The sequence below is a fragment of the Chaetodon auriga genome, chromosome 13, assembly GCF_051107435.1.
Source record: "Chaetodon auriga isolate fChaAug3 chromosome 13, fChaAug3.hap1, whole genome shotgun sequence".
Taxonomy (NCBI): Eukaryota; Metazoa; Chordata; class Actinopteri; order Chaetodontiformes; family Chaetodontidae; genus Chaetodon; species Chaetodon auriga.
The window spans coordinates 13,401,651-13,424,499 of record NC_135086.1 but is presented as its reverse complement, the minus strand read 5'-3'; the positions used below and the strand labels follow the sequence as shown (position 1 = coordinate 13,424,499).

Here is a 22,849-nt window from a genome sequence, read left to right as displayed (position 1 = left end):
AAAAGAACTGATTGAGTTTTAAATATTTTGACAGTATTGCGTAACTTGAATGTTTTGCTTGCATTTGATTTTAGTAAAAATGTTTTTTAGAAATTACATTTGAAAATGTGCCCATTAAGAATACAACATTTACAGTGAAATAAATCTTTGCGCCCTTCGCAAGGATTCATGAAGATAATCAATTAATTCGTGACTTTCTTCTAACATTTACATTCCGTTGTTTCTGGCATTTTTTTTAACCGCCACGGTTACATACGGTTGTTTTTAAGCGTGTTATCATATTTCACATCGATAGCGAGTCATTTTATCCGATCACTGTATGACACAACGTCGTTTTGCGGACGCTTGTAGGAAAAACTTTTGACTGAGTCAGTAGTTGCCAAGGAGCTCATACTCTGCTCATGGCGTAGCTCTTCATTTCACAAACTCCATCCTCTTCGGATAAAACGTCATCTACATAGATGCCGAAGCATGTTTTTTTTTTTAGGCGGCGAGCTGTACCAATCAAATTTCGGTTTGTGTCTCTTTAGGGTGGTGGTTAGGCGTCGGACCTGTCAATCTTATAACAGAGGCGGGATTTGTGCGCCAGCAGACAGAACTCATGGCGCAGGTCAAATGGTTTTGGTCCTAACTGTCGTCATTTCCTTTAGTCAGCTACAGAGATGCCTGCCTGAAGAAGTGAAATAAGCGGGCCACGTTTTGGTGAAGGATGTGTTTTTAGTTTGTGGTCGCCGTCAGGAACAAGGTAACGATAACAAACCAATGATTGACTGTTTTAACCGGTAACGTATCGGAAACCATCGTAGGAGAGAAACTGTTTCCGCGAAACTTTCAGTTGAACCAACTCGTATTTGTGACCCGCCAAAAGCCACGGCGAGGCGCAGCGAGGAAGTGACCATTTTGTACGTGGGTTGTTTTTGATAACGTTACATTTAAAATGAGTGGCGGATTCAACTTTGGGCAAGCCTCCACGGGCTTCGCTTTCGGGGCTCAGAAGACCACGGCTGCCGTCTCGGGAACGAGCTTTGGGATGACAGGCTCCGCACCTGCCGCTTCTGGAGGGGGCTTCACCTTCGGCACTGCCACTCAGGCCCCCTCCAACCCTACCGGCTCCTTCAGCTTTGGCACCCCAGCGAAGAGCACCCCAGCCGGCGGAGGCTTCTCTTTTGGGACCCCCGCCGCCACCACATTCGGCCTGAGCACGGCTCCTCAAACCACAGCGACAGGGCTGGCTTCAGGCTCCACAGTAGCTCCAGCTGCGGGGTCAGGGTTCACCTTGGGTACAGGTTTGTCTGCACAGACCACCGCTGCCGCCCCATCAGGAGGGGGCTTCGCCTTTGGCACTGCACCCCAAGTTCAGCCCCAGCCACAACCCCAACCCCCAGCGGCAGCGGCAGCAGCAGCAGCCGCAGCAACTGCAGCGGCATCAACAGCCGCAGCAACGACGGCATCCGGTGGCCTCTCGTTCGGGGGGTTCAGCTTTGGAGCAACCAAGGTGCAGGTGACCACAGCAGCGACCACTGCTCCTGCCCCAGGAGGGGGCTTCAGCTTTGGTGCCAGTGCTCCCTCCAACCTCAGCTTGGGCAGCCAACCCCAACCCCAGCTCCAGTCCCAACCTCAACCCCAACCCCAACCCCAGCTCCAGTCCCAACCCCAAACCCAACCCCAACCTCAACCCCAGCTCCAGCTCCAGGCAGCCTCCACTGCTACACCCACAGCAAGTCAGGGTGGAGGATTTACCTTTGGGATTAAACCCTCATCAACCCCAGCTCCTCCTGCAGCCACCCAGGTAGCTCCAGCCTCAGGCCCGTCTCTCTTTGCTGCACCTATCCCTACAGCTGCTGCTCCTGCGACTGCCACCGCGACAGGTACAGGCTTTACTTTGGGCGCACCTTCAACAACAAGCACTGTCCCTGCATCAACCACAGCAGCAGGTGGAGGTTTATCATTTATGCTGAAACCTCTGGGAGCAGCCACCCCTGCCACTGCCCCTGTTGTCACAACTGCAGCTGCCACAACAGGTGTAGCTACAGGCTTTACACTGGGGCTCAAACCTGTATCCACTGCAAGTACTACAGCAACTGCTGCAGCCACAACAATCACTACAACCACTGCCCCCCCAGTGATGACCTATGCCCAGCTAGAGGGTCTCATTAACAAGTGGAGCCTTGAGCTTGAAGACCAAGAGAGACATTTCTTACAGCAGGCTACTCAGGTGAATGCCTGGGACCGCATGCTGGTGGAGAACGGTGAGAAGATCACAGCTCTGCATAAGGAGATGGAGAAGGTGAAGCTTGACCAGAGGAGGCTAAACCAGGAGCTGGATTTCATCCTGTCCCAGCAGAAGGAGCTGGAGGACTTGCTCTGCCCACTCGAGGAGTCAGTGAAAGAGCAAAGCGGAACCATCTACATGCAGAACGCTGACGAGGAACGCGAAAGAACGTACAAGCTCGCTGAGAACGTGGACGCACAGCTGAAGAGGATGTCGCAGGACCTGAAGGAGATCATCGAGCACCTGAACACATCCAGTGGCCCAGCAGATACCAGTGACCCAGTAAGATCACACCTAACTTTAATGAAACATCCCTTGACATATTTTTAGTGCTTTGGCATTTATTGTTGCAAATCAAATTAAACATCTGCCTCTTTTTTCTTTCTTCCCCTCAGCTTCAGCAGATCTGTAAAATTCTCAACACCCACATGGATTCACTTCAGTGGATTGATCAGAACTCAGTTCTTCTGCAGAGAAGAGTGGAGGAAGTGTCCAAACTGTGTGACAACCAACGCAAGGAGCAGGAGAAAACCTTCCGCCTCACGTTTGACTGATCTGGAATAAATATGTTGACGCTCACATTGACATAAATAATGCTAACTTTGGATTGTGTTTTTTTTTTTCTGACAGTCATAACGAGGGACGCCTTTTTTTTTTTTTAAGGGCCGAGATGTTTTGGATGCAAAACCAAAGCATTCATCACAAATCCATTTAATGTTCCATAAAGAGTGATATTTTCAATGCAGTAGCTTTTATATAGAGTAGTGAAAATGATAACCTGTTCTCATGCTAATGCTGTGCTTGTTCTAAATAGTATGATTAAATAAATGTCTTGAGTAAGGCTCTGTTCAATTGGTTAGCAAATAAGCTTTACTGACTTTTATTTCAGTATTTTAGTCACACAGGTAGAACTTCACACATTCAGTGGCCCCATAACCCTTTAATTACATCAAAGTTTTGATCGTCTTTCACTGATAGCTGTTATTTTTAATAGACATGCACATGGAATTAGTTTTTGCTCTTATTTTGAGCCAAAACAAGTGTTTAGTTGATTGGCAGCAAATCCGTTTTTTTTTGATAATAAGTCTTTTTTGATGATCCATGTCCAGCTTAGGCGTGAGGATTTGCTGCTTTTTGTCTTTTGTGATGGTAAACTGAATATCTTTGGGTTGAGACCATTGGTCAAACAAAACAAGCTCTTCACGTTGGGCTTTAGGAGACTGTGATGAGCATTTCTTATTATGTTTCCCAACAATTAAAACAGTCCGGCAGGTGACAAAGAAGGAGAATGATCATTAGCTGCAGCTCTACTTTTATATAGGCTGCATTAATAGTAATGAAACTGCACAGTAACAATCAACATTAAAGTATTTTTTTATTACATTTGACAGTTTGAGTGAGACATTCACTTTGAATTCAATCTATAAAACATTTCAGTTGCTTTTCACCATCGTCCCTTTGGATTCCTCATGGAACAAAAAGTCTTATTTCAGTGATGACCTACAGCACAGTGGATGCTACCTGAACAGAGCTTAAGAACACATGTGAGAAAAGACCCCCACTGACCTTCAGAGTCAGTCGAGGTCATTTGTGCACCTTTACTTGTGAAATGATTATGTACCTACGTGTCATCCCAAAGAGGACAGAAGTTTTTTTTGTTGGAAAATAGTGAAACTAGACACATAAAACACCACAAATGTACTGATTTACATTCACATTACACTGAGCTGGCTGTACCTTCCTTGCATAGACTTTTAGTGAGACAGTACGACTCCATAGAAACAGTAAACTTTCTGCTCCAGGGCAGACACAAGACTGAAAAACCTTTGGCTGCATCAAATTATTTTTATCAAAAAATAAATATACAGTGTGCAGAAGTATTTCAATATATACAAAACTTACAAAAAACATGTCATCTATACAGTGTAAAACTTTGAGGATATGAACCCAGCTAATTCCTTGAAAAGACAGCCGACAATTCTTCAAAAAAATCAGTGTTTGTGATTCGACACTGCTCATGAGTAACTTTCATTGTCGATCCAAGTTGTCATCCACTGCTTCTTGTCAAAAGGATCAAGTTTGACTTTTCCATCTTTATACTCTGGAGTTTCCTTTCTTATCCTCACTGCGTGGTAACGAGGGACGCTGTCATCCCGTTTGGAGCGCTTGAAGAATCCACACTGGGAAGGGAGATTACAAAAAACACAACATTTTATTAAAGACTAATAAATGTCGGCAAATATTCACGTAGGCTAAACAACAGAGGAGAGATGTGCAGGAACGTGAAGCATGCTTTGCAGTTTTTAATGGGGCATTTCAAACAGCCAAGCAGTAAAAGCGATGCCAGCAAAAGCACCTGCAGAGCGCAGAGCAATTAAACAAAAAAGGGGGTTTTGGGGAGGAAAACATGAAGCCTGTTGGTAAGAAAATGCATTGATTTCTTGGCAAAATTCAGAGACACAGATTGTAGAAATACCAGAAACTTCAATAATTTATATGGATAGTTAGGGCTTTTTTGAAGTGGAGTCGCAACACATATTTCAACCACATAAAGAAATCATCAGTGTAAGTGTACGCTATATTTAGAATATTTTCACTGCTTTACTTTGCCCAGACAGCCCGTTCTGAGTAGGAACTGAAGCCGTGTTATCACTCTCTCCAAAGCCACCAGACATCTTTGACAAAAACGGTAATTTTACCTCGTAGAACATGAGAGCTGTAAAATTATTGTTTTTGTCAAAGGAGTCTGGTGGCTATGAAGAGCGCACAGATGGATATAATGACTTAAGTCTCCTGTTGGAAAGTGCTGTCTGACAGCAAGGTAAAGCAGTGAAAATAGTCTAAATACATTGTACACTTGCACTGATAGTGATTTTTTTAGGTGGCTAAAATATGTGTTGCTGCTGCCCCCATCCACAGCAGCACATTGCTTAGCTTTGTGCCAGTACTGCTGCTTCTGCAAACTGGGGTGTGCTCACCACAATCAACTGAAGGTAAGCACTAAGTATTAAAAGCCCACTTCAAAAACTTTAACTATCCTTTCAGGTATTTTTCATACAGTTCAGCTCTTACACAGAGCCCTGTTACAACTTATTTTACGTTGCATTTAGCCTAAAAAGTTTTTTTGTCATCAAACTTCTCCTCCAGCAGCTCAGTACAATGTGTGTCTGCTTGAATTTTTCTGCATTCAGTCAGCTGCTTTAGCTGGAAAGTCAGTTCATTAGTCACTGCAGGAATCACACTGCATGCCGACAGCTTGTTTTTTACCCCTGGTCAGAGAGTACAAATCAGGCCTCAGCAGAGAGTTTGTCTTTGTCAGAGGGCTGAACATGGATCTCTGCCTTGTGATATGCAGCATCGTATTGGTCTTTTGATGCTCTCTTGAAGAAACCACACTGAGGGGGAGCAAGGGTGGTGAAGTGTTAAGAGGGACAAACCGAAGCATAATAATAGTCAGTAGCCATTATGATTTCTTCCAGGAAAACACCAGAGGAAATACATTTTATGGCCTTTTAGGGCCTATCTTCACCCAGTTCTAATATTTACGCTGACACTGACGCCACATATATTTGATATTTTACACAGCTGAATACTTCATGGTGACTTGATAGCAGGTTTCTTCTGCTCCCATTATATAATGAATTGTCTTTTAACCTTTGTACAGATGAATAAAAAGGAGATATGAAGTGTTCATTAGTGAGCTTTAAGAGGTGCTGGTGGGCTGACTTTGTTACTTTCACACTGAGTCATGCTAGCTGTCTCCCTCTGTTTCCAGTCTTTATGCTATGCTAAGTTAACTGGCTGCTAGCACTCGCTTCATATTTAATGTACATCTATATCTCCTATTTTCATCCTGTGTCATCTACATTGCCAAACATGGGTGACATGAAGATGTAACATCCCTGTACTCACCTTCCAGAGCAGAAACACCAACAAAGCCAAAATCAAGATTCCTGCCAGAACAGCAACCAGTATGATCCACCAGGGAACTCCGCTGTGCTGCGCGACTGTGCTCTCTGGAGACACTGTGACTGTCACCTGGAAAAAGCACCAAAGCCAGGAAAACCGAGAGATCAGGTCAGTTAGGATCAAGATTGTGAACAGCAGAGATGGAGGAAGTATTCAGATCCTTTATTTAAGTAAAAGTTGCAGTACCACACTGTGAAAATACATCCTGACAAGTTTTTACTGGTCTTACACTCAGAAACTTATTCATGTAAAAGTATGTAAGTATTATCAGCAAAATGTACTTCAAGTACTCATTCTGCAGGAAAATAGTTCCTGTCAGTGTTTTACTAATATGTATGATGATATACTCAAGTCAAGTACAAGTACCTCAAATTTGTACTTAGATGCTACTTACATCAGTGTCGGGAGTTCTCAGGATCATGTTTTTAGCTTGAGTATGAAGGACAAGCGAGGCCTTCACAACGATATGTAAGTACGAAAGCGAGGCATAATCCTGTGTAAAAACAAAAACGGCTGCTCAGGTAAGGCGGTCATAGCAAATCACACAGATGAGACACCTGGAAACAGTTAAAACACGATGTGTTACCTCAATAAAGGTTGAGTTCCAGAGACGAGACCTCAGCTCAACTGCTGTACCGTCCAGAACCTGTAGGGGGCACTTGAGCACCACACATTTGATGTCCTTGTCACACGTCTAGGAAGAACAGAGTCTATTACACATCAAAGCAATGTAAACTGTTATAAAAGAATGTGAGCACATCCATACAAAGACTCACCAACACTTTATTTTTGCCTGACAGTAAAGACATCTTGCCAACAGGTTTTCTTTCTTCAATTTCCCGTTTGGTCCTGGATGCAGACGACTGCTGAAAGCACATTTCTTCTCATTAATCCAGACAGGAATTAACCAGTGCCGGTTGGCTATAATGGCCGACTTCTGGCCAGTGCTGAACTACAGGAAATAAAGGTTTAAAAATACTACCTGGATGTGTTTGAGAGAGCCGATTTCAGACTCTGGAGAGCAGAGGATGTCCTGCGGTCCCGTAGCAGTGATCTTCACCAGGTACAGAAGCCATTTCCCATCTTTGTTCCATTTGGGCCACTGAATGTGCAGCGAGGCTTTGAGAGAAGGCTTCAAAGAAGACTTCCACAAGTTGTTTATCTGAAGGAGACATCAATACATTAAGACTTGGTTATTTCAGCAGTGATTTAATAATCACATAAAGAAGCTGGTCAGATGAACACACTTACTCTGAATGTGTAGTTAATCAAACTTCCAATCTCCTCTTCTGTCTTCATGGCACTCTCACCTTTCACAACACCCCCAAAAGAAACCTGATTCGGACTGGCTTCCCTGTTGAAAACATGCAAAAATATTTAATTAACATGCTGTCGGAGGCACTGTGTATTTACTATAGTCAAACAATAGTGTGACACACTTACCCAGTGACCGACAATGGCAACTCAATGATTACTTTAGCCCGTACTTTAACAGGGACAAGATTTGCTTGCACGCTTGTCCTGAAAGAAAAAGATGACATCAATGTAGCCCAATACATTTATTTATCTATATGTTCCCGTACATGTGCAGGACATAACCTATAGCTGAACACGAGGCAGCTGCACTTACGTCTGGAGCTGCAGGTCAATGTCAATCTCCATGGTGTCCACAGTCATACCCGCAGTGCTCAGGATGACGTAAAATGCAGTCTGGGGCAAAGAATGGCAAAACATCTGTCACATTTGAAGAACAACAGCTAAGTGTCAGGATGAACGTGTGAAATTTAGGACAAACCGTACCCCTGAGTCTCTCTTGAAAGGATTCCCCAGCTCACACTCTGCCTGAGAGCCGTTCTGATTGGCAGTGCAGACGATCGGCTTCTCCGTCTGGAAGAGGACATGATTGAGAAAGAAACATGAGTCAGAAAGTAATAAGAATATATGGCTGTTTTGACCTGTTTTAAAGTTTTAAAACGTATGACAATGGCTGTCAATCTGATTTATGTCCACAACTATTGGATGGTTTCCCATGAAATTTTGTACTAACATTTATGATCCACAGACTTTTCATCTTGCGCCACCTGTAGGTCAAAAGTTTCTCACATTTAACAGTTTATTTCAGAACACGATACTAAACTGAAGATCAAATCAGTCTCAGCTTTACTAATGCTAACATAGCATGTTAACACGTATCGCGGATTTGATGCTAAGCTGCTCCGTACTTACACATACAGTAACCTTATATGCTAACAGTCACATCAAGCCTCGACACTTATTACATTTTCACATTGTTCCTGCTTTAAATCAAAACCTTATTTTATTTAGGCATGGTTCAGTAAATTTTGCTTATTTTGTGAAAGGAATGTTTTGTAAAGAAACGTGTCTTAAAAATGTCAGAAAAATTATTGTTTTGGTATTGTCAGCGAAACTTGAGTAACGCATTGGCCCTAGTATCAAAAACACCCAGACCCAATGCTAAGTCATAGCATGTTAGCATGGTAATGATAGCTCCATGCTAACATACACAAGCGCATAGACATGTAAAATTGACAGAAGACAGTAGAGCCTGACGAAGCTCAGCTGTGGTTATTAGGCTGAGGCTATTACACCCACATGGGGGCGCTAGTGCAGCTGTGCACTTCTAGTCTTGTTTACCATTGTCTGATGCGAGCGGACTCCAGAATATGACAGTGCATCGGGGAAAGTTCCCACCAGCTTCGCCTCGTAGGCATCATCTCCATCCATGTTGTTGACTGTCACCCGCAGAGCCAAGTCCCTCCTCTCGTAATTCAGATGAAACAAAGGGATGTTTTTCTTGCTGCAGATACACAAACATTAAAAACTCACTTCAGGCTGAGCTTTACAGTATGTTGCTTTCATATGTTAAAATTGACTTGTGAAGCTGTTGTGATGAATATTTTATCCAATCGTTGCCTACTTGCACATCCAGCAGACACAGGGCAGCACACAAGCAGATAAAGCAGCATGAGAGTCACGTCTCTGGTGAATGTAAGTATTATATTCAGTCGTCTTTTATCTCTGGTTTGTATACTCTCTTTGTCACTGTTGTGTGCTGGACAAGTATCACACTGTAGACCTGTCTGAGCTTGTTTTCTGGTTATGGTCTCATATCGGTGGGTTGTTGAAGCAGAGAGACTCCACCATGAAGTCTCTGTGCGGGCCCAAAAACCAAAACAAAGAGCTAATTGCAGCGGACCAGTGTTGACTCTCATTGAATATCATTACGCAAAGCCATTTCATTGAATGTTGACAATAAAAATGTACTATAAAGCAGATTTAATTGATTGATTTTACCTTGTTAAGATGTCTTTAAGAACACACTTTAACGTGGAGGAGTTAAAATAACTCACATGGGTAATGGGGAGTACACGTCTAGGTTGTTTTGCTTGTAGTATAACTTGTACTCCATCTTCAGGTTACTTCGGCAAATATGATCACTTCCACATCCCTCTTTTACAAAGTTGACCTGCGCAACAAACAACAACAGAGCCACATACAAACTTTGCTCCACTGTGAACATGTTGCCATTAACTTCATAATAAATGCAAATTGTAGTCTGAGTGTTTACCTCAATGACATCTTTGCTCGGTTGAGAGGAGTCTAATATGGGCATGAGTTGAGGGAGGCCGTTCCTTGTCTTCTGTCGTTTAGTACCCCCAATTTCTGCAGACACCTCGATGGGAATGCTGCGCATCTTGTCCTTAATATTGTCCTGTGCAAATCAGAAACAGTCACAGTTGTATGGAGCACAGTAATTGCTAATAGATATTATCAGTGTTAGACTGAAAAAATGCTAACATTATATTTTGCCTATGTTATTAAAGTTACTACACTTTCCAAAAAAAGTAAAGTGATCCTTTGTTGTAGACATTCTCTGAAATACCCATAAGCATTTCTAACTGCTGTCTCTATCAAAGCTGGCTTTGGTCCGCGCTGGATCTCCTCAGTGCTGCCTGATTCAAGCACTCATTACTATTATCTTAGGATTGCCACGCAAAAATGTTGAGGAAGAAATATATAATTACGCGCAGACTAACTGATGACAAACTGTTCCTGAATGTTGCTCTGTGTCCTGCAGATGTGATTTAACTATGCGGCAGATATGTTTTACCTTCAGTCTGGCTATTATCTTAATGCATGTTTCCTGTTTTTGGCCGCGGAGGTCCAAGGTGCCATTAAACTGGTAGTCTGCTTCAGAGCGGGATTTGTTCATGAACATCACTCTGGAGGGCAGCCCCTGTTTCCTGCGATCTCCATCCGCCTCGACAGAATAGCTAACAGCTGCAGTACAGAGGGAAGCACAGGTAAGTTCAACTGAACAGACCTTGGATTTATAAAATAAGGGTTTTTTGCATGTCACTTACTCAGCTTTGGGTTGTACGATGCAGGGTTTGCTTTGTAGGTGAAGCATGCGTCCACAGTGAAGCTAAGGACAGAAAAGTGATTTTTTAAGGCTTCTAGCAGAGTTTTATGAGGTGTGTTAAAATATAAGAATATTAGACCACCTACCAAATGCTGTTACCACAAGTTTTGATTGTAAGGTCAATTTCCTGTGGAGATATTTTGACATCTCTCCTGATGCTAATGACTGGCCGTGCCCTGAGAGAAAGGTAGTTACATGAAGTTGTGATATAAATCAGCTGGGTTTAAATGGACTTATAATGTGTCAGGGAACACTTACCTATAGATTAGAGCTGTGTCCGACAGAGAGCCTACAGCCACGTCTGGGTAAGAGTTACCGTCCAAGTCCATGTTCCCTGCCAGAGAATATCCAAATAGTCCCACGTTGTGCTCCTTTCCTGATAGGATCTGTAATGAAGGAGGAAATATTTGAGAAAGAATTAAAACTTTAAAAGCAAAAGTTCATTCTGCAAATTTATAAAATATCATTGCAAATTTACTTCTTTAGTATCAGGAGCCAAAATGAGTTACGATAAGACTTGTTAACAGCAGATCAGCCGCACAGATGAGTGCACACCTCTGCACACGCAGTTATTTCTTACTGTTTATCATTAACTTCCCACCCATGTCACTTTCAATTTTCAAGCAGTTCTGTTAAAAAAATGCATATTTTGGCCTTTTCATGACACAGAATAGATGTATAATCAATAATTAGAGTTGCTCCAGTTGCTTGAGACAAAGCTCCACAAAAACCAACCTGTGCCGGGCTGGTTTTCACTCCTTGTGCAGAGCCATGATAAATGTAGACTTTTCCTGCACCGCCATCATCATAAGGAGCTCCAACCGCGATATCTGCATGAGAAAGGAATCGGTTTACTTGACAGCAACATTACTAGCATAAAGCAACATAAATAAGTTACAAAACAAGAGCTAAATTACCTTCATATGAGTCCTGATTGATGTCTCCTATGTTTTCCACTGCCAGTCCAAACATGGAGTCTTTGGTTCCGTTTAGACTGACAGGAGTGATTCTTTCCCACTTTCCTACCTGGTTGATGTAGACATACACAGCTCCACCAACATCTCTGTCCTTCATGTAGAACTGAGGGGCTCCTACAACTATGTCCTGCCATCTAGGGAAAAGGAGAGAGGCAATATTTATAATTACCACACCGAACATGGCCTCATAAATAAAGAAAAGTCCGCTGAAAGGAAAACATTTAAATTAGAATCAGGTAATAAATAAACCATTACAATTAAGTGGTCTTAAGGGAAGTCAGGTCCTTGCCCAAAATCTTAAAACTTTACGTCTTCATGTCTGTGTTTACTTTTCATTTTGTGACTGAAAAACAAAGCAGAATAAATAAATGTTTCCTACCCGTCACCATTCAGGTCAACCACAGCCACGTCGTATCCAAAGGAAGATGCAAGTCCTGGTCCGTACAGGATGTGCTCCACCAAAAGTCTGCCAGAGGCATCACTCTCTTTCTTCAACAGGACCACAGCTCCACTGTGATTGGCTCTGGGTGCTCCAGCCACCACTGTCAGGCCAAGACTCCTGCTGATTTTGTGTCCCGAATCGAGGGAGAATCCTAATGTGTCAGAGACGTTGCAAGACATAAATATCTGTGGTTAAACACCAGCCTCTTAACCTCCAGGCCACCAAGTCGCTCCATTCTTGTCTCTTCATCATTCCCAAAAGAATTGGACTTAAAGACATTTTTCACAACAAGCATTTTGACTTGTTATAGCAGGAACAACACAGGTGGAACTAATAACTTTAATGAAGGCTCAGTTACAGTAATTGATTATGTTATCATTTACACCATAAAGTCTTTTGTAAAAAGTCTATCATGATCTTTGATCATGTGTCTTTAAAATCTCAAATTAAATGGAACCAAAAAAAAAAAAAAAAGATTTTCACACAACAATGAACACTAATCAAAGAAAAATGAGATTAACCAAACAGTATAACACTACACATTTGTAAGCAACGCAAAGACCTACAGAGGAAGTGATGAGGAAGTACAGCACAGCGTCGTACCAACAGGATATAAGTGCCAGACAAAAATAACCAGATGCACTTTGTGGGTAGACACTCACCGAGGTAGCTGTTAGCAGGTAGAGGCACAAGCTCAGGGTTCAAGAGATGCTCATCTCCAACCTCATACGGGCCGTCATCATACACCCCCATCTCTAGCAAAGTGTTGTTCTTTTGCTCCACTCGTACAATGCCTGAAGAAGAGGAGGGAGAACAATGCAGGAGATGTCAACAGGTGTAAACAAGAAATGTTCATTTTATACTTAGAAAACTAAATCACGTTATTTGTTTTAACAAAATGAACAAAACTTGATTGTCACCGTCAATACTGTAAAGCAGCGTGTAGGTTTAATTACCTTTCCAGTTGTAAGCTCCTGGTGCCCCAAACACCACGTAATGGTAGTCTTTGGTGAAGGTGGCCGACAAACCCTGTTGGCAGGATCCAAACATCTCGTGGCCTCTGGCTCTGCCCTCACAGAATTTCCAGTTACCTCCGTCCTCGTCAGAAGACGGGTCGATGGTCAGGTCCTGACTCAGGACATAGCAGCGCCCGGTGATGTCCCGGGACTCCTGAGGGGTGTTCACAAACAAGCGCCTCTGATAGCGGTGAGCACAAGTCTGAAAGCACAAGACACGGCTCGGTTTAAGTTCACGCCGTCATGACAGGTAAGACCACACCAGGGCTGGACTTTAACGGGAACGTTGACACTCAGTTTGACTCACCACAATCTTTCCCCCTGGTCCCTGGCTCTGAACTGTCACCCCCATCCACTGATTCTCCTTGTTCTCGGTGAGTATGTTCTCTTTCAACAGCAACACAGAACAAAGATATGAGCACTGATATCTATTCTTGACCTTTGGAAACTGTCTGGATGGATAGATGGATGGACTCACCTTCATTATCAAATACAACACGCTCACATTCATTGGACTGGGTGACTTCACATTTATAAATGCCTCCTGTGATGCTGGCCGTCTGTTTCCCCAAAGCTCTGGCTCTGGGTGCGCCGATCAACAGCCTGAAGAAAAACACAAAACTGTCATCACCTTGATCTACATCTACACCTTCAGTTCATCATTGTCTACATTTCAAAGCTCCAGGACAGCAGCTTGTTGAATTTAGTACATGTGTGTGAGAAGACCAGCGGTGGCAGTGATGGCATAGCAACAGCAAGAATACAAGTCTCTGCTGAAAAATGGTGCTTCTGGCTGCCGTCTTAAAATGCTGATATTGTGGTTGCTGTTGGCAAAAAGGAATTGGTTCCACTTTCATTTCTGCATCTGATTGTCAACGTGACAAAACAAACAAAGCTAACATTTGTGTCAGATGACTTTTTTCTCCTATAAAATCACATGTAGCTCTGCTGTGCAACGGTCAGGATCAACTACGGCCTAATAACCATATGACCGCCGTAGACCTGGTTCACTTCTGGCTGGGGATTGCTGTTACACCCCTCTCTCTCTTCCCATGTCTCCTGTCTGTAGCTACACTGTCACTATAAAAGCAAAATGACTAAATAGAAGTGATATAAGTAGGTGAGAAGTTAATGACTCTGGATCAAGGTTGAAGAGGAGTTACTGTGTCTCAAAATGTTCCTACGTGAGACAGTGAAGGATCTGTTGTATAAACATGAAGAAAACCAGTTTAAGGCCAAAGTTAAGGCCGAAAAACCAGAAGGAGGTCAGATTCAATACTGTAAAAGTCCTGAAACCAGACTGGAATTTTTCAAAAATACAATTAAAGATGATGACAATGGTTGGATAACAGAAGAAATCCATACTAGTGTGTTCAGACTGGAAAAGTGACAGCATGAGGTCTACCCAAACAGCCAGAATGCAAACTAAACGGTCGACTTCTGAGTGTGCTGTTGATGGATGGCTATTCTCCCACAATGCAATGCAAAAAAAGAAACAGGAGGGCTGCTCACAGCTGGAAAGAAATGAAAAGAAATTGGGGTGGTGATGGGGAAAAGGGCTCAGAAAGATCCTGGAGAATAAAAATAAGTAGTAAATCTAAAGAAAGACATCTTGCTTTCTCTTTGTAAGTTTAACTTCAATGACAAGTTTGATGGACGTCAGACGTTGCTCACATTGTGTCATTTCCTGTTTGTATAAAGCTGACAAAGGGAGTTGATGATGGCTGACAAAAACCTAAGTCACAAAGTGCTTCACAGGATAAAAGCAACAATTATAAAATCTAATTAAATTGAATGGATAACTGTTACAAAAGACATTGACTGGTCCAGAATACAATAAGTCAAACCAATGGCAGTAATATAAAACCTAAAAATAAAAAGATTAAATCAATTAGAAGATGGAATTAAGTAAAAGTATGTTTTAAAGAAAAGATTTAAAGATGATACTGACTCAGACACACTTATTCGATTGGGAGGCTCAGGGCCTTAAAGGCTCTGACCCCTCTGATATTATCACTTATTAATAGTGAATTAGTGATAAATTATCAACATAACAGACAGAAAGCTGTTTCTCGACATGTCTTTGGGTAATGCACATACTGCAGATTTCACAGGAGGGATGATTTTAGCAGCTCTGCTTGTGAAAAGCTGCTTGTGTTCAATCAGTCTCTCAAAGAGCTGTTGTATTTTGTGATAAGAAACAATACGGTACGGACAATAGACTACTGTCCACTGACTACTGACTACTGACATTCTGCAGAGGGCAAAGGAGCAGTGAAGCAGACAATTTGGAGAGTGTTCAGTGTTCTGTCCAATGATAGTTCACTGCCCAGAGCTTCTCCTCTAAAGCCACATCCTCACACAGCCTCAACGAGCATGAAGGGAGGATGTGTTTCAAGGGTGGCGGCAGCCACTGAGATGACATTATGAGCAACACTTATCTGATGAAAAGGGTTCATCAACCTTTCTTTCACACAGTACTAGACTCAGACAAAACTCAAAGGAATCTCTCATCCGATTTTATGTGAACTCAAGTCACAATATTTGTGAATTTCTAGTAAAGTACCTGCAATTTGACGTAAGCAGTGACTTAGGACCTGATTCAATCTGCAGGTCAAAAAAAGAAACTTAACAATTATAATAATTTTTTGTTAATCGTATCAGTACACCATTGGCACGGACAAGATGGAGATGCTCTTGAGAGCAGTTACAGTGGAAAGCATGGACACCGAGCATCATGTCTGAGTAAAGGATGATTTAATTTGGTTATAGCAGGCATAGTTGCGCTTTCGAGACTGTTGACACGATTTTAATGCATATGTATTATCGCGTCTTTTGGTCTTGCGTCAAATGAACATAATTGATAACAACTGGGACATAATTGAAGCCTGTACCAACAGATTTGTAGCTTGCTGTACCTTTGAAATTAAACATTGTTCTCGGTCCCTCTGAAACACGGTATCAACTTGGTGACAGCATCTGTAACCTTTTACACATTGTCAAAGTGCAAGCTACGGCATTTTGCAAGACCAGTGAGGTGGAAAAAGAAAACCAGAACTTATTTCAGTTGAGTCATATTTCCTGCCTGAGTTCATTCTGTATTGAGGTCACACTAAAAAAAAAAATACAGAAACAAACAAACAAAAACTACTCTTGCTATAAGAGCACATGTCTGTTTTTCACAAGTTAGTTCCACAACTTAGCTCAAAGTTTTGCGGTTTGTTACCTTCTGTTTATCTATTAGCTAATCCCGTTTATACTTACTGCTGCTACGTCTATCAAACTTTCTGTTCTTACATGGCACAAATGCAATATACAGTGATAATGGAGACATATTTACCGCTACAGTTGTTGTTGTTCATAAAACAGCAGTTTTAAAACAACAAAAATGGAAGAAATTGACTGAAATGAAGCCAGAAAAAAATGAATTGTTAACAACACAACTCAATGACTCAGCATTCAGAGAACTGGAAGTCTAACGAACTTTCAGTGTGCTAATGAAGCTAACGTTAGTTCCATGAGTAAGCTAAACCGGCTCTCTCTGGACGAATTTTTAATGTTATCAGCTGACTTGTTATCGCTACACAACATGAATATTGTCATGAGGCATATGAATTGAAGAGACTTGGTGTTATGGCTGTTTAAAAAAACAACTGCTAAACTATGAACTATTAAGTAAAAACTTGAGGTTTGACATCAGCTCTTATGTGAATTAAGGCTTGATTTTGTCTTGTGCCAAAAGATTTAAAACAGTTCTGCCATCTCTGAAAACTTCTACTCTCTCCATATCTCAGTGAAAATGGCATCAGATTATTGGCCACTAATGACTGATTAGTCGACCTATGAAAAAATGCCTAATCAGGCTTCATAAGATTGAATAATGGCACGTTAATTTGGTCTAAACTTGCCAGATTACATTTGATGATCCTTATCTTCATATGAAACCTCCTTTAATGTGATTTGGACGGACGCAGGACAATGCAAATAGTGCAAGTCAGGATGGTAGGCTACACTATCATGTGTGAACTGACCAGCATGCTCACTGTGTGTAGGACTTCTCTCAAAGGACAAAGAGGAAATCGTCTCCACCCTTTTCTCCTCCCTTACAGTTCCTTCTGTAGCCCACCTATTCATCTGTGGCTCAGACCTGTGGCTCTTCATTTGCTAAACAAGGGCTCTCCTGAGGAGGTCTGATGTGAGACTGAAGACCAAACTGCGAACCCTCTTTCCAAACAAAGTCCAATGAAATGCAAATGCAAAAACATGAGCCTTCACAAAGTTAGCTTCAGTTTGACATTTTAGCTTCTGAGCTGCGGTAGTTTAGCCTCACATGTGTCACTGGGTGATACTTGATGTCAAGCAGAATACAAAGAATCTATTTTCTGTCTCATCAGAGGCATCGCAGCAACTGCAGAACACTAGAGACAAGTGGACAACACTGTTATTTTATATGACAAGCATTTTCCATCACATCACTGCAAATCTACAGCCTCAGAAATGACCACAGACTTGAACCAATACATTAAATGGGATTGGTTTAGATTTACAGCTGCACTGAGTAATTGATCATCAGAATTTTTTCATTAGTTTTAGTCATTTTTCAAGCAGAAATTTTAAACATTCTGTTTCTTAAACTGTTCTGTTTCTCAAGCATTGGGATTTTAGTCATATCTGACATTAAACAGAATATCTTAGGTTTTGGACTGTTTGTCAAATAAAGCAAGCTATCAAAATAGCTCATCTTGAGCTGTGGGAAATTTCAATGGACATTTGTCACTATTTTCTGACATCTTATAAAGACAATCATCAATCGACTGAGAAAATAATCAGCAGATTAATCAATAACAGGGTATGAATGAAAGACCTGTCCAAGTATTTGTCCCCTCAAAGCTTGTGCATCTATGCTTTTAACGGGTACTCAGATTTAAAGTGTTAGCTGTACTTTCTGAAAACACGTCCAAGTTGACAGCAGAGTGACTCAGGAAAGTGACAGTTGTGGAATTTAGCAAGTAGCTGAGGGATAACATTGACATTTACATGCAACACGCCAGCCTGGCAGACACCTTAACCAGTTTTTCAGTTGGGAAAAAGGCTAAAATCACATATTTTATCTTCTTCTGTGCAGCAGAAATGAATGCAATGTTTGGTTAAGATGCTAATGTATACTCCTAGAATGTACTGTAGATTAAAGTCAGAGACATTACACTCAAAACATCAAACTGTTCTGACAAGAGCGGGATTCAGCTAAAGCTATAGAGCCTAAAATACAGGCTAGCCACATTAGCCATCTCGTTATTATCAATATCGTGCAGGCCTCCAAAATCCAGTATGAGCCAGGCTACAGTGTGAAACCACATCCCATCACGCAGCATGTCTTTCAGTGCAGTGTAAATGGGAACGCACAGTGACTGGTGTGGGTTTACACAGTGATCTCACTGCTCTTTGTTAACAGATGTGGTCCAGTGATCCCACAGCTGTGCACTCAAAGCCACAAGAACTGCTGCAGCTGTTCTAACTGTTTCAGTTTACACACACACACACATATACTTTGATTGGTGCTGACCTGTGATTGGCTGGGGACACATCATGGAAGAAATCATGAATATTCGTTACAAACACAGATCAACTTTAAGTAAAGAGTAAAGTTTTTAAGACAAAGACTTAAGAAGGTTTTCCAGTTGACTTGTTTTAACTCTGTTCATTAACCCATTTCTAAATTGCACAACCCCTTTTTTTATTCAGTGTTAAGTTTGACTGGAATGTCTCGAATGATGATTCACTGACGCGTTTAATCTATCAGGTTACACATGCACAGATGGCCATGCATGTCCAGTCAGATGGCCATTTTCTCTGGTTTCATTCATAGGATGTTATATCCACGTCATTAACCCGACACATTATTCATGGAGGAGGCATCCCATTGCCTCTTTGCAAGATACCACATAATGTTTCAGTCTGATGGTGAAACATGGATCTCCTTGTTTCTTCCACACATCAGTAACCAATATGAGAAGGAAGCCGTAATAACACCATAAACACTATTGGGGAAGATTTGGGTTTTAGCTCTGAAACACAGAGGAGATGAAAGGCCAGTTGGATTCAATCTAGCCACACATGCTGCTCGCCAAAATATTCAGTGTTTCGAGAGGACCCTGTGAAGACCAGCGTTGCTCTCTTCACATATGATTTCTATGATCACATTAATGCCTGCAGTGATAGCTGGTAGAGCTGCACAGCTGCTGCTGATCGTCATCAAACATGTGTTCCAATAAGAACAAAAGAGACAGATGCAGAGTGTGTGACACATTGCTGATGTGTGGTTTCAGTGAGTTTGGAGCGGTCAGTGTGCCTCGCAGCTTCACGCTAGGCAGGGCTGTTCATTACCTACTTCTGTGTGCTCTACTGAACTTTCTCTTGACTCATGGCTGATTACCTCAGGGTCACATGAGGATTTAGAGCTCAGATCACAGCCGGGGAGCCGTTGGTTAGTCCAGACTCTCTTCAGTTACAATCGTTTCGATACACTAACACAGACTCTATATTTTGTTAATTAAGCAATTCAGTGTCAATGGAGCTGAAACAATGTGTTGATTGCTTACTAGTAAGAAAACAAAAACTATTTGATTAATCAACTTATCGTTTAAGTTTTTGAGCAAAAATGCCAAAACCTTTTCTAATTCAAGCATCTTAATCCAGGTGATCTGTTGTTTTTAGCTTATAGTTGTTCAGTTTTCTATCATATATGACAAAAAACGCAGTAAATCTTCACATTAGAGACATCAGAACCAACAATGTTTAGGCACTGTGACCAAAAAGTCACTGGTTCGATCCCCTGGACTGGTAGGAAGAAAATATGTGTGAATGAACAGTGCCTCAACTTCAACACTGAAGCGCCCTTGAGAAAGGAACATAAATGCCAAACGCTCACCTGCACAGTGCTGCTGCTGCCTACTGCTCCTGCTCCTGCTCCAAGTGTGTGTGTGTGTGTGTGTGCGTGCGTGCGTGCGTGCGTGCATGCGTGTGTGTGTGTGTGTGTGTGTGCTCAAGGCCCATTATGTGTTTACAGGATGGGTCAAATGCAGAGGTTCAGCCTCACTGCGTGTGATTAGTAAAGAGCTTTCTTTCTTTTTTTTCTTCATTTTCCTTGAAAAACCATTGATTGATTATCAGATGATGATTGCTGATGAACTTCTTTCAGTCTGGTCACTGGTGCTTTCAATCACTAAAATTGAATCTAACTTAAGCAAATCACAAAAATGAAGAAAAATGACACGATGGTTCTGTTTCTGCTGTAAAAAAGCAGCTTTTGCAGGCGTTAGCAGAATTCTGTGTCGCATGTTTGTTTAAACTACAGCAGCTTCCTCACAGATCAGCTTGTAAGCTGAAACACAAATTATCAGTCCAGTGTCACATTTTGAGCCTCTGTTTGCCCAACAAATACTAGATTCAGTGTCATGACTTTCTCCCCCTTTACACTTGTCAGCTCTGACAAACAAAATCTTCTTAGGACGCAGGTTTCTTTGTGCACAAGAGAATCTGGTATTTTAAAAGACAGCTTCCATTTTTGCATGACCAGTTCATTCAATGCATCATGCCAGCCTGTGCACAAGTCAAAACAATGGTTAGATAAAATTCCACACAAGTTAAGACTAATCTGTGTGATCTTTGGGAAATCTCTCCAAGTCCTGTTATCAGGGCTTCTTATCATCCTTGTTCAACATGCTGCTGCAGAGTCTGCTAACCAGAGTTTAGCACAGTAGCTGTTGCATGCAGCCTCAGCCTGGTCGCAGGCTTTGACACGCCACCCCCTCTCCTCACTTTACCCCAGTTACACTTTGTGTGGCAGGATGACCCGGCTCACTGCACTGATGTTTTTTCACCCCCCTCAGGGCTGATCAGAGGAAATGATTTTCCTGTCCTGTGGTAGCATCAACAGTATTTTATAATTACTCACTTCTCAGTATTGTTCATGAATCAATCTTTACATGTAAAACTGCTGAGTGGAAAACACCTGCTCAGTCCTTACTGTCGAGGAACTTCTGAGATAAGATTACTGATGTTAACATGAGAAATCACCTTTGAGAAAAGTTTTGTATATAAAAAAGTGTAAGCATCAACCATCTATTAAGGGTTGAAACTAACTTTTAAGTTCACTATCGATGAATTTATCATCTATCATTAGTCACATGTCAGAAAAAAATACGCCAAAGATTCAAATGGCTTGTTTAGTCTCATCAATGTTCAATTTACAATCTTCTAAAGATGAGAAAAGTTGATCAACTAACAGTTGGAACACTGCAGCTCTCCTCTCAGTGCTCCCCCAGTTTGACCTTAGAGGCACATTTGCATCACAGTTATAACCTTTGTTTATCCACTTGTTGTCCTTAAGCTCCTTCCCATTTTGTATTCAATGCACCACAGGGGGACAGTCAACCTCTACTGACAATTAGAACAAAAACACGCATAATGTCATGAAATCTATGGGCTTTGGTAGTTGGTTACTGTTAGAATTACTTTTAAGTAACTTTTGAAGGCTGCCTGACATCACAACCAACGCATGAAAACCAGTTCATTAATGCTGCAAAGGCAGGATCTTTATATGAACGAGATGTTTCCCTCTCAGGATAAATTATTTTTTAACTTTAGACAGAAAGAGATTAGGTTAAAGATCTTTAAGAGTTAAGATTTACTTCTGTCAGTAAATGAAGTGAACCTGCCCCGTCAGGTGCTCTCATCACGGAGCTCCACCTTTAAACAGCAGCCGCACAGATGAGAGAAGAGATGAACAGTTAAAGACTTCACTCACATTCTTTTATCCGGGTTGAGCTGCCGGTGCATGGCTAGAGAGAAGCCGAACAGACTCCCCGGGTCCCCGTCTTTCCTGATGACATGAGCGGTGTCAAGGTTGAAGGCGAGCACCAGAGAAGTCTCCAGAAAATAAGAGTAAAAGAAAAGTGCAGCAGAAGCAGCCGAGGGGCCTCCCTGCAGCAGCAGCATCGCGGCGCGGTCCAGATGTGTCCGGTATAGTCCAAAGTTAAGCGCCGCTGACCCCGCTGCTCCTCTCCGCTCGGCCCGGTGCAGTGTGACTGAAGGCTGCAGCTGTCTGTCTGCACGCCGGCCTGCGCGCTCCTGCTCCGCGGCGCCCCCACTGGTCAGTAAGCGGGGCCGCAGGGTAGAGGAAAGGGACTATCAGTCGCCTAAATTTGACCATAGATAAATTTGAGGTATATTTGCATGTAGACTACATAATTAAAAAGTTTGTCTTCACATTTTCAGAGCAGTTATTGAACAGCTGTAAACACACTTATAAGCATTTAAAAGATTAAATAAATAGATAAATGCACTTGCACCAGGTCAGCCATGAACTGATTATCTTTGCTTATCTTATGTTTTGTTTGTTTCATGACAGTAATAGCATGAACGACACCAGGACCCTGAAACTGACGCAGCTAAAAGGAATGCAGCCATCATTGATGTCATAACTTACACCTGTGCTTTTTCTGCTGCGGCATGCCATTTAGAAAAAGCAGAACTCAACTGAATCAAACTTAAACAATGAAAAGAAAAAACACAATACAACCTTGATTTTTTTTTTTTTTCTTTTTTTGTTCAAACCTTCTTGAAATCCTGATGTCGCGCTCCTGCAATAAACAAAAAGACAGATGTCAAATCAGACATGTAATAGCTTAATATGGTTTTATATTTACATACCTAAAAAGGTCATACGTC

At 41.9% G+C, this 22,849-nt stretch overlaps 2 protein-coding genes across 5 annotated transcripts; one reads left to right on the top strand and one right to left on the bottom strand.

The window, feature by feature from the left end:
* The first annotated feature begins 648 nt into the window (after positions 1-648).
* nup62l (nucleoporin 62 like) lies at positions 649-3,112 on the top strand. The gene is made up of 2 exons (XM_076747353.1): positions 649-2,554; positions 2,668-3,112. Exons 1-2 carry the CDS (start codon positions 938-940, stop codon positions 2,824-2,826), a joined length of 1,776 nt encoding a protein of 591 aa, XP_076603468.1. The 5' UTR covers positions 649-937; the 3' UTR covers positions 2,827-3,112.
* A 517-nt stretch (positions 3,113-3,629) lies between these two features.
* itga6a (integrin, alpha 6a) lies at positions 3,630-22,198 on the bottom strand. Of its 4 annotated transcripts, none has more exons than XM_076747351.1 (26): positions 21,927-22,198; positions 13,599-13,723; positions 13,428-13,507; positions 13,061-13,322; positions 12,767-12,898; positions 12,042-12,255; positions 11,603-11,796; positions 11,421-11,515; positions 10,944-11,071; positions 10,772-10,861; positions 10,627-10,688; positions 10,374-10,543; positions 9,831-9,974; positions 9,613-9,728; positions 8,897-9,059; positions 8,042-8,128; positions 7,872-7,951; positions 7,685-7,762; positions 7,493-7,595; positions 7,224-7,403; positions 7,018-7,107; positions 6,828-6,935; positions 6,636-6,734; positions 6,185-6,310; positions 5,540-5,667; positions 3,630-4,452 (listed from the first exon to the last, which is right to left on the bottom strand). In XM_076747351.1, exons 1-25 carry the CDS (start codon positions 22,115-22,117, stop codon positions 5,560-5,562), a joined length of 3,225 nt encoding a protein of 1,074 aa, XP_076603466.1. In that variant the 5' UTR covers positions 22,118-22,198; the 3' UTR covers positions 3,630-4,452; positions 5,540-5,559. The 4 variants fall into 4 exon arrangements, with proteins under 4 accessions (XP_076603466.1, XP_076603467.1, XP_076603463.1 ...); XM_076747352.1 differs by having other exon boundaries at positions 7,018-7,104; positions 21,927-22,148; XM_076747348.1 differs by lacking the exon at positions 5,540-5,667 and having other exon boundaries at positions 4,154-4,452; positions 21,927-22,148.
* Between the last annotated feature and the right edge of the window lie 651 nt (positions 22,199-22,849).